Below are 12,622 nucleotides of genomic sequence, written 5' to 3' on the forward strand. Positions count from 1 at the left end.
TAAGGAGGGGGCTCTCTCCCTCTCCATCGGGGGGCTGCAAAGTCACATGACCCACCCTGGTGTTGTGACAGGATGCCGGCTGAATGATTTCAGCCGGCATCTCGTTCCGATTAACCCCCGCGGCGCCAGAATAACGATTTAAAGTTAGGACGTACCGGTACGCCCTGAGTCCTTAAGGACTCAGGAAATAGGGCGTACCGGTACGCCCTGCTTCCTTAAGGGGTTAAGGGACCAAAAGTAATGGGACAGAATAATAATCATAAATCAAACTTTCACTTTTTAATACTTGGTTGCAAATCCTTTGCAGTCAATTACAGCCTGAAGTCTGGAACGCATAGACATCACCAGACGCTGAGTTTCATTCCTGGTGATTCTCTGCCAGGCCTCTATTGCAACTGTCTTCAGTTCCTGCTTGTTCTTGGGGCATTTTCCCTTCAGTTTTGTCTTCAGCAAGTGAAATGCATGCTCAATCGGATTCAGGTCAGGTGATTGACTTGGCCATTGCATAACATTCCACTTCTTTCCCTTAAAAAACTCTTTGGTTGCTTTTGCAGTATGCTTTGGGTCATTGTCCATCTGCACTGTGAAGCGCCATCCAATGATTTCTGAAGCATTTGGCTGAATATGAGCAGATAATATTGCCCGAAACACTTCAGAATTCATCCTGCTGCTTTTGTCAGCAGTCACATCATCAATAAATACAAGAGAACCAGTTCCATTGGCAGCCATACATGCCCACGCCATGATACTACCACCAACATGCTTCACTGATGAGGTGGTATGCTTAGGATCATGAGCAGTTCCTTTCCTTCTCCATACTCTTCTCTTCCCATCACTCTGGCACAATTTGATCTTGGTCTCATCTGTCCATAGGATGTTGTTCCAGAACTCTGAAGGCTTTTTTATGTGTTGTTAGGGAAACTCTAATCTAGCCTTCCTGTTTTTGAGGCTCACCAATGGTTTACATCTTGTGGTGAACCCTCTGTATTCACTCTGGTGAAGTCTTCTCTTGATTGTCGACTTTGACACACATACACCTACCTCCTGGAGAGTGTTCTTGATCTCGCCAACTGTTGTGAAGGGTGTTTTCTTCACCAGGTAAAAAATTCTTCGGTCATACACCACAGTTGTTTTCCGTGGTCTTCTGGGTCTTTTGGTGTTGCTGAGCTCACCGGTGCGTTCCTTCTTTTTAAGAATGTTCCAAACAGTTGTTTTGGCCACACCTAATGGTTTTGCTATCTCTCTGATGGGTTTGTTTTGTTTTTTCAGCCTAATGATGGCTTGATTCACTGATAGTGACAACTCTTTGGATCTCATCTTGAGAGTTGACAGCAAAAGATTCCAAATGCAAATAGCAGACTGGAAATGAACTCTGGACCTTTTATCTGCTCATTGTAATTGAGATAATGAGGGAATAACACACACCTGGCCATGGAACAGCTGAGAAGCCAATTGTCCCATTACTTTGGGACATATGAAAACTGTTGTAATTTCTACACCGTTCACCCGATTTGGATGTAAATATCCTCAAATTAAAGCTGACAGTCTGCAGTTAAAGCACATCTTGTTTGTTTCATTTCAAATCCATTGTGGTGGTGTATAGAGCCAAAAATGTTAGAATTGTGTCGCTGTCCCAATATTTATAGACCTAACTGTACTATATTAAATGCCCATGTGGAAAAAGTGTATGCGGGTAGTAGAACGAAACGATCATTGCAAACCAGAATGAATGAACATATAAGGAATATAAACAAACAATTTGAGGGACACCAAGTCTCACGGCATTATAGAGATACACATGGGGGAAAATTACTGGCTCCATGTTTGGGGGAATAGAGCAAATAAAACCTGATCCAAGAGGGGGTGACTACATTAAATTAATGTCAAAAAATGATCTATAATTGAAATAGCCTGGCACCCCTAGGATTAAACCAGGAGATTGTTTTTTTTTTTTTTATAATAGGAGAATATATACAGAAATGGGGGAGTTTGAGTGCTGTAATTACCTGCTGAAACATATAGACATATAAAGGATCAGGAAATGGACGTTATCCTCATAAAGAGAATAAGATATACTACATGATTTCACCCTAAACATTATACAAATCATAGAAATACATATTGCTATAGGGTAATCAATGCTGGACTAGTATTTAACCCCGTGTACAAACAGGCTCATCACCATGGAGACGAACTGGTATTTAAACTGAAACAGCGTGATCCACACTTATCCCTGAGGAAGAAATCCGTAGATTTTGAAACGCGTCGGAGGTAAGAAAGGACCTGGGAGGCATCCGTAACCTGCACAGTGTGACGTCACACCGAAGATTTGTCTCCTTGGAGCCCAACAACGCGGCTTCCTCCCACACGGGCGAGCGGCCGGCCGGAGCCGCACATGTGAGTAGTAGGAAGCCTGAAGATACATTGCGCGAGTGTCTCATCGCGATAGCCTGGAAGTACATGCTGGGAGAGCGGAGTAGTGAGGACAGTGTGGTCAGGATCTACCCGTCATTACAGCACCTTGTGGTAAGTACCTACTGTGTTTTTGTAATACATTTACATACTCCCACCAGGAAATAGCTCATCATTGTGGAAGTGTGTTGGTTACAGTTGCAAGAAAAAGTATGTGAACCCTTTGGAATGATATGGATTTCTGCACAAATTGGTCATAAAATGTGATCTGATCTTCATCTAAGTCACAACAATAGACAATCACAGTCTGCTTAAACTAATAACACACAAATAATTAAATGTTACCATGTTTTTTTTTTGTTATGCCTGGGAAATCGACGGCTATTAATCTCCGTAGGCTATATGCTAGTTTAAATATTCCGGCGGATAATTGTGGAGACAGGGCCTTGCTTACTCTCGACGCCGCTAAGGCGTTTGATAGTGTGGAGTGGAGTTACTTATGGGGGGTCTTGAGAATCATGGGTTTTGGAGCGCGGTTCATTCAGTGGGTAAAGGTCCTGTATTCTAGTCCTAAGGCGAGAATTAGAGCTAATGGAGGGTTGTCAAATTGTTTTGCCCTTGCCAGGGGCACCAGGCAGGGATGCCCATTGTCGCCCTTATTGTTTGCTCCTGCAATAGAGCAGCTTGCGGCGTATATCCGCTTATCAACTAATATAGAGGGGTTCAGATACGGAGGGTTGCATAACAAAGTGGCTATGTACGCTGATGACACTCTGCTTTTTATGGGCGATACTGGTGCGTCCCTGGATGCAGCCATGGCACTGATTGACAGATTTGGTGGATTCTCTGGGCTTCAGATAAATTGGCAAAAATCCTCTTTGATGCCAATTGATGGTCAGGCCCTGTCAGGCAGACAAGTAGATAGTCGGGTTCCTTGGGTGGATAAATTTAAATACTTGGGACTGTACATAACACCTAGACTGTTGGAATTTGAGGACCTTAACCACCTCAGCCCCCAGTGCTTAAACACCCTGAAAGACCAGGCCACTTTTTACACTTCTGACCTACACTACTTTCACGGTTTATTGCTCGGTCATACAACTTACCACCCAAATGAATTTTACCTCCTTTTCTTCTCACTAATAGAGCTTTCATTTGGTGGTATTTCATTGCTGCTGACATTTTTACTTTTTTTGTTATTAATCGAAATTTAACGATTTTTTTGCAAAAAAATGACATTTTTCACTTTCAGTTGTAAAATTTTGCAAAAAAAACGAGATCCATATAGAAATTTTGCTCTAAATTTATAGTTCTACATGTCTTTGATAAAAAAAAAATGTTTGGGTAAAAAAAAAATGGTTTGGGTAAAAGTTATAGCGTTTACAAACTATGGTACAAAAATGTGAATTTCCGCTTTTTGAAGCAGCTCTGACTTTCTGAGCACCTGTCATGTTTCCTGAGGTTCTACAATGGCCAGACAGTACAAACACCCCACAAATGACCCCATTTCGGAAAGTACACACCCTAAGGTATTCGCTGATGGGCATAGTGAGTTCATAGAAGTTTTTATTTTTTGTCACAAGTTAGCGGAAAATGATGATTTTTTTTTTTTTTTTTCTTACAAAGTCTCATATTCCACTAACTTGTGACAAAAAATAAAAACTTCTATGAACTCACTATGCCCATCACGAAATACCTTGGGGTCTCTTCTTTCCAAAATGGGGTCACTTGTGGGGTAGTTATACTGCCCTGGCATTCTAGGGGCCCAAATGTGTGGTAAGGAGTTTGAAATCAAATTCTGTAAAAAATGACCTGTGAAATCCGAAAGGTGCTCTTTGGAATATGGGCCCCTTTGCCCACCTAGGCTGCAAAAAAGTGTCACACATCTGGTATCTCCGTACTCAGGAGAAGGTGGGGAATGTGTTTTGGGGTGTCTTTTTACATATACCCATGCTGGGTGAGATAAATATCTTGGTCAAATGCCAACTTTGTATAAAAAAATGGGAAAAGTTGTCTTTTGCCAAGATATTTCTCTCACCCAGCATGGGTATATGTAAAATGACACCCCAAAACACATTCCCCACCTTCTCCTGAGTACGGCAATACCAGATGTGTGACACTTTTTTGCAGCCTAGGTGGGCAAAGGGGCCCATATTCCAAAGAGCACCTTTCGGATTTCACAGGTCATTTTTTACAGAATTTGATTTCAAACTCCTTACCACACATTTGGGCCCCTAGAATGCCAGGGCAGTATAACTACCCCACAAGTGACCCCATTTTGGAAAGAAGACACCCCAAGGTATTCCGTGAGGGGCATGGCAAGTTCCTAGAATTTTTTATTTTTTGTCACAAGTTAGTGGAAAATGATGATTTTTTTTTTTTTTCATACAAAGTCTCATATTCCACTAACTTGTGACAAAAAATAAAAACTTCCATGAACTCACTATGCCCATCAGCGAATACCTTGGGGTCTCTTCTTTCCAAAATGGGGTCACTTGTGGGGTAGTTATACTTCCCTGGCATTCTAGGGGCCCAAATGTGTGGTAAGGAGTTTGAAATCAAATTCTGTAAAAAATGACCTGTGAAATCCGAAAGGTGCTCTTTGGAATATGGGCCCCTTTGCCCACCTAGGCTGCAAAAAAGTGTCACACATCTGGTATCTCCGTACTCAGGAGAAGGTGGGGAATGTGTTTTGGGGTGTCATTTTACATATACCCATGCTGGGTGAGATAAATATCTTGGTCAAATGCCAACTTTGTATAAAAAAATGGGAAAAGTTGTCTTTTGCCAAGATATTTCTCTCACCCAGCATGGGTATATGTAAAATGACACCCCAAAACACATTCCCCACCTTCTCCTGAGTACGGAGATACCAGATGTGTGACACTTTTTTGCAGCCTAGGTGGGCAAAGGGGCCCATATTCCAAAGAGCACCTTTCGGATTTCACAGGTCATTTTTTACAGAATTTGATTTCAAACTCCTTACCACACATTTGGGCCTCTAGAATGCCAGGGCAGTATAACTACCCCACAAGTGACCCCATTTTGGAAAGAAGAGACCCCAAGGTATTCGCTGATGGGCATAGTGAGTTCATGGAAGTTTTTATTTTTTGTCACAAGTTAGTGGAATATGAGACTTTGTATGAAAAAAAATAAAATCAGCATTTTCCACTAACTTGTGACAAAAAATAAAAAATTCTAGGAACTCGCCATGCCCCTCACGGAATACCTTGGGGTGTCTTCTTTCTAAAATGGGGTCACTTGTGGGGTAGTTATACTGCCCTGGCATTTTCCAGGGGCCCTAATGTGTGGTAAGTAGGTAAATGACCTGTGAAATCCTAAAGGTGCTCTTTGGAATGTGGGCCCCTTTGCCCACCTAGGCTGCAAAAAAGTGTCACACATGTGGTATCGCCGTATTCAGGAGAAGTTGGGGAATGTGTTTTGGGGTGTCATTTTACATATACCCTTGCTGGGTGAGAGAAATATCTTGGCAAAAGACAACTTTTCCCATTTTTTTATACAAAGTTGGCATTTGACCAAGATATTTCTCTCACCCAGCATGGGTATATGTAAAATGACACCCCAAAACACATTCCCCACCTTCTCCTGAGTACGGTGATACCAGATGTGTGACACTTTTTTGCAGCCTAGATGCGCAAAGGGGCCCAAATTCCATTTAGGAGGGCATTTTTAGACATTTGGATACCAGACTTCTTCTCACGCTTTGGGGCCCCTAGAATGCCAGGGCAGTATAAATACCCCACATGTGACCCCATTTTGGAAAGAAGACACCCCAAGGTATTCAATGAGGGGCATGGCGAGTTCATAGAAATTTTTTTTTTTGGCACAAGTTAGCGGAAATTGATATTTTTAATTTTTTTCTCACAAAGTCTCCCGTTCCGCTAACTTGGGACAAAAATTTCAATCTTTCATGGACTCAATATGCCCCTCACGGAATACCTGGGGGTGTCTTCTTTCCGAAATGGGGTCACATGTGGGGTATTTATACTGCCCTGGCATTCTAGGGGCCCTAAAGCGTGAGAAGAAGTCTGGAATAGAAATGTCTAAAAAATTTTACGCATTTGGTTTCCGTGAGGGGTATGGTGAGTTCATGTGAGATTTTATTTTTTGACACAAGTTAGTGGAATATGAGACTTTGTAAGAAAAAAAATAAAAAAATTCCGCTAACTTGGGCCAAAAAAATGTCTGAATGGAGCCTTACAGAGGGTGATCAATGACAGGGGGGGGTGATCAATGACAGGGGGGTGATCAATGACAGGGGGGTGATCAATGACAGGGGGGTGATCAGGGAGTCTATATGGGGTGATAACCACAGTCATTGATCACGCCCGTGTAAGGCTTCATTCAGACGTCCGTATGCGTTTTGCGGATCCGATCCATCTATCAGTGGATCCGTAAAAATCATGCAGACGTCTGAATGGAGCTTTACAGGGGGGTAATCAATGACAGGGGGGTGATCAGGGAGTCTATATGGGGTGATCACCACAGTCATTGATCACGCCCCTGTAAGGCTTCATTCAAACGTCCGTATGCGTTTTGCGGATCCGATCCATCTATCAGTGCATCCGTAAAAATCATGCGGACATCTGAATGGAGCTTTACAGGGGGGTAATCAATGACAGGGGGGTGATCAGGGAGTCTATATGGGGTGATCACCACAGTCATTGATCATGCCCCTGTAAGGCTTCATTCAGACGTCCGGATGCGTTTTGCGGATCCGATCCATCTATCAGTGGATCCGTAAAAATCATGCGGACATCTGAATGGAGCTTTACAGGGGGGTGATCAATGACAGGGGGGTAATCAATGACAGGGGGGTGATCAGGGAGTCTATATGGGGTGATCAGGGGCTAATAAGGGGTTAATAAGTGACGGGGGGGGGTGTAGTGTAGTGTAGTGGTGCTTGGTGCTACTTTACTGAGCTACCTGTGTCCTCTGGTGGTCGATCCAAACAAAGGGGACCACCAGAGGACCAGGTAGCAGGTATATTAGACGCTGTTATCAAAACAGCGTCTAATATACCTGTTAGGGGTTAAAAAAAACACATCTCCAGCCTGCCAGCGAACGATCGCCGCTGGCAGGCTGGAGATCAACTCTCTTACCTTCCGTTCCTGTGAGCGCGCGCGCCTGTGTGCGCGCGTTCACAGGAAATCTCGGCCATCGCGAGATGACGCGTATATGCGTGACTCTGCGCAGCGCTGCCACCTCCGGAACGCGATCCTGCGTTAGGCGGTCCGGAGGTGGTTAATTTGTTCCCGTTGCTGGTTACTTTCAGGCTAAAGGTGAGGGCATGGTGTAGGCTCTTCCTCTCAGTGGTAGGTAGAGTAAACCTCTTAAAAATGGTTATGATGCCCCAGTTGCTCTATGTATTGAACAATGCTCCCGTATGGATCCCCCTTGATAGATTTAAGAAAATTCACTCTATATTTAGGGATCTTATATGGAAATATGGTCAGGCTAGGATTAAACTGGAGACATTGCAGTACCCTAAGTCGGAAGGGGGCTTGGCTGTTCCTAATACATGGATTTATTTTTTGGCTTCCCAATGTCAGCATTTTAAGGGGTGGATTGGTTCCCAAGGGCCGGATATGACTGGACAGTTATTACAGCATTGGTTGGGCAGTCGTGATCTCATGGGAATTTTGGAAGGGTCAGGTATGCACGCTGGGAGGGAAAAACTCCCTCTTATAGAACTTATGAAAAAAGTTTGGGCAAAGGTGAAACAGTTGAGAGGTGTAGGTGGAATCAGTGAACTTTCCCCTATTAGAGATAATCACCTGTTGCCTGAATTTCTTGCCATGCCAGGACTTCGGAACTGGGAAACTTATGGAGTGACGAGAATTGGCCAATTAATGGAGGGTAAGATATGTAAGTCATTTTAGAACCTGCAGCAGGAATTTGATATCCCTAGGGGATGGTTCTATAAATATCTTCAAATAAGGCATGCCCTTGAGGTCACGCTGCGGAAAGGATGTGTGATAGCCCAAATGGAGGTGGTTCATAAGCTTGTTCTCCCGACTGGGGGGGGGGGGGGAAAGGGGGCGGATATCACAGGTGTACGCTCTTTTACTTGATAAATTCTTAGAAGGGTTTCCGCTCTCAAGAATGAAGAAATGGGAGGCTGACTTGGGGAAAATGTCTAAGGATAAGTGGGATGATATATTGGAAGGAGTCCCCAAGGTGTCCTTGAGTGAACAGGGCAAACTGTCCCAACTATTTATCATACATAGAGTGTACAAAACACCGGTGTTCCTAAAAAAGATTGGAGTAAGAATTGATGACAAGTGTCCAAAGTGTATGGAAGATGGTGCGGATTTGTTACATATGCTTTGGTCTTGTCCAGTAATTGGTAATTACTGGGAGGATGTAAGGAATATGATTAATAGTAAAATGACGTTGAAAATTCAAAAAGATCCTAAGGTGTGTGTATTGGGGTATGTATCTGAGATTGGAGGGACTGAATCGGTCAAGGTGGCTGTGGGGAGGTTGTTGTATGTGGCCAGGAAGCTGGTGGCTATGAGGTGGATCCAGGGAAGTCCGCCTACACTTGGGTGAGTTTGAACGGAAGGTGCATGACATGCTGATATTGGAAAAAGGGGTGTATGTGAAGAGAGGGTGTCCTCAGAAGTTTGACAAATTGTGGAGTGATTGGTTATCTCATACTCATGTGGTTATATAAGCTCGGGTTGGTTCAAGACTAGTTTACAGGGTGGGGAGGTGGTAGGGTGAGGGGGGGGGGGGGGATTTGAGATTGTTAGGTCTTATGCAATTCCTTGTCTCAATATTTGTTTCTACAAAGTGTACCTGTTATGTTTGGATTCATGATATAATTGTATGTTGATATTTCTACAGATATTGTTGTACACTGATTCCACATGGTGGATAAAGCAAGAAAAGACAATGTATTGTTTTTGTAAAATCCTGCGTTTATTGATTTAATAAAAACGATTTGATTTAAAAAAATTTTACCATGTTTTTATTGAACACACCATGTAAACATTCACAGTGCAGGTGGAAAAAGTATGTGAACCCCTAGACTAATGACATCTCCAAGAGCTAATTGGAGTGAGGTGTCAGCCAACTGGAGTCCAATCAATGAGATGAGATTGGAGTTATTGGTTACAGCTGCCCTGTCCTATAAAAAACACACACCAGTTCTGGGTTTGCTTTTCACAAGAAGCATCGCCTGATGTGAATGATGCCTCGCACAAAAGAGCGCTCAGAAGACCTACGATTAAGAATTGTTGACTTGCATAAAGCTGTAAAGGGTTATAAAAGTATCTCCAAAAGCCTTGCTGTTCATCAGTCCATGGTAAGACAAATTGTCTATAAATGGAGAAAGTTCAGCACTGCTGCTACTCTCCCTAGGAGTGGCCGTCCTGTAAAGATGACTGCAAGAGCACAGCACAGACTGCTCAATGAGGTGAAGAAGAATCCTAGAGTGTCAGCTAAAGACTTACAAAAGTCTCTGGCATATGCTAACATCCCTGTTAGCGAATCTACGATACGTAAAACACTAAACAAGAATGGATTTCATGGGAGGATATCACAGAGGAAGCCACTGCTGTCCAAAAAAAACCATTGCTGCACGTTTACAGTTTGCACAAGAGCACCTGGATGTTCCACAGCAGTACTGGCAAAATATTCTGTGGACAGATGAAACCAAAGTTGAGTTGTTTGGAAGAAACACATAACACTGTGTAGAGAAAAAGAGGCACAGCACACCAACATCAAAACCTCAACCCAACTGTGAAGTATGGTGGTGGGGGCATCATGGTTTGGGGCTGCTTTGCTGCGTCAGGGCCTGGGCGGATTGCTATCATCGAAGGAAAAAAGAATTCCCAAGTTTATCAAGACATTTTGCAGGAGAACTTAAGGCCATCTGTCCACCAGCTGAAGCTCAACAGAAGATGGCTGTTGCAACAGGACAACAACCCAAAGCATAGAAGTAAATCAACAACAGAATGGCTTAAACAGAAGAAAATAAGCCTTCTGGAGTGGCCCAGTCAGAGTCCTGACCTCAACCCGATTGAGATGCTGTGGCATGACCTCAAGAAAGCGATTCAAAGACATCCCAAGAATATTGCTGTAAAGAGGAATGGTGAAGAATTACTCCTGACCGTTTTACACGTCTGATCTGCAACTACAGGAAACGTTTGGTTGAAGTTATTGCTGCCAAAGGAGGTTCAACCAGTTATTAAATCCAAGGGTTCACATACTTTTTCCACCTGCACTGTGAATGTTTACATGGTGTGTTCAATAAAAACATGGTAACGTTTAATTCTTTGTGTGTTATTAGTTTAAGCAGACTGTGATTGTCTATTGTTGTGACTTAGATGAAGATCAGATCACAATTTATGACCAATTTGTGCAGAAATCCATATCATTCCAAAGGGTTCACATACTTTTTCTTGCAACTGTATATTGTGACACTATTTGCAGTCAGCGCGGGTTCAGAGCTTTAACAGCGACTCCACACAACTACAGGGGTATAGGCAATAACCCGTGAGAACCCAGCAGCGGCAATAGCATAAAATAGGAACTCAGTAGGGCTTTATTCCTTGGCGGCAGCGCGGGTATTTCTTTCATTCGGGGTAATAAAGATGTCTCTCCTAGGAGCACTGTCAGGATTTACTCACCTTTTTATAAAAGGTATAATATTAACAAATACTGCTCCAAATCATATAAAGCTGTATATCACCTTCCTCCTCTCCCTCTATCCTGCAGGTTTCAGACAGGACAGCATAAAACATCTGATAGGTTCCATTTTTTACTTCATTCAATTTTACCTGCAGAAGCAGAAAGAATGTCTTTGTGCAATTTTAACCAGAAAGAAAGACGACTGAGTCCTGTACAACTCTGCATGTGAAGCAGGGTTTCTTTCACATCTTGACACAGTTGTGGATCAGTCTCTCTGTCCAAAAGGGTCAGCAAAACTCCTTCCAAGCCAAGTTCTCGCATATTCACATCTGGTCCAGAGGGTAAGGAATAGAAAGATGCGTCAAATCATATCTCTCAGGGTATGTTCACACTGTCAAAATCCATGATCAGACCCACGACCCAAAATCCACGACCATGATCTACTGTCAAAATGCCACCAACAGCTCCCATTGATTTTAATGGGCAAAATGCCATTTGCAAAAATATTATACTACAAAAGGATGGCAGAAACAGAGCTTTTAATAATGTAGTGGATATTGGGCACTTGCAATCCCCGTAACAAGCACCAAACAGGCACGTAGCTGACTTTATTGATTACAAGACGTAAGCTTATTAATTTTATAATGTAACAAGCTCAATTGATTTTACTGTAGGATATTAGGAGATGCTGATCTCTTCCCTTTCAGGTGACCACTAATTCTGAGATCAATACATTGTCAGAAAACATCATTTAGATTACGAGGCCTATTCCAAACTACAATCAATGTAATCAATGTGTGCTAAGAGCTACATGTTGATGGCAAGATGCAAATGCAGAATTTTTTTATTTTTTATTTTTTTTTAATGGCATACTACTGTAAATGTGTTACTATATTATAGGCGTACAGTTACATACACCACCTACTGTATATGTTTAATGGGGAGCTGGGCAGTTTCATGCAATTTCAACAAGCATAAACACTGAATATGGTGCAATAACAAATCCTATAAGGGTTTCTAGGATAGTTTTTCTATGAATCACTAGCAGCACTTACCCATTCTGAACTCCTCTTCGCCATCTTTGGCCATAGCCATAGCATGCTCTGACACCTCTGCTGCCTCTCGTTGTGCAAGCTGCCTCAGGCATGCTAACACTGCCCGGCGTAAGATCAAATGAGGGCTACACAAGTGAACCTATGTACAATATATGTAAAAGTGACAAGTACCACAGAAAACATGAACTAAAAAGTATGGCTTCAAAGACAACCATCAGATTACAAAACAAACACACATTACATTCATTCAAAGCAGCTTAAGGGCTCATGCAGACAAACCTAAGGGCTCTGTGCCCATGGTCCGCAATACACGGGCAACGGCCAGGTGCACTCTGTGGTGCGGATGCAGACACATTGACTTGAATGGGTCTGTGATCCTCAAAATATGGCCAAAGATAGGACATGTCTTATCTTTTGCGGTGCAGACGCACGGACCCGAAAGCCCACAGATGTGCTTCGTAGTGCTACCATGGGCTTCCAATCCGTGCCTCCGT

General features: G+C 42.9%; 1 protein-coding gene across 2 annotated transcripts in view; it reads right to left on the reverse strand.

Moving 5' to 3' along the window:
• Positions 1–12,622, reverse strand: part of HEATR5A (HEAT repeat containing 5A) — a 177,026-nt gene that overhangs the window by 73,486 nt on the left and 90,918 nt on the right. For both annotated transcript variants that reach the window (XM_040411174.1, XM_040411172.1), the window contains 2 exons: positions 12,129–12,267; positions 11,223–11,402 (listed from right to left, as the gene is read on the reverse strand). In XM_040411174.1, the coding sequence (XP_040267108.1) occupies positions 11,223–11,402; positions 12,129–12,267 (319 nt within the window). The remainder of the gene's footprint in view (positions 1–11,222; positions 11,403–12,128; positions 12,268–12,622) is intronic.

The sequence above is a fragment of the Bufo bufo genome, chromosome 11 (assembly GCF_905171765.1).
Source record: "Bufo bufo chromosome 11, aBufBuf1.1, whole genome shotgun sequence".
NCBI classification, from domain to species: Eukaryota; Metazoa; Chordata; class Amphibia; order Anura; family Bufonidae; genus Bufo; species Bufo bufo.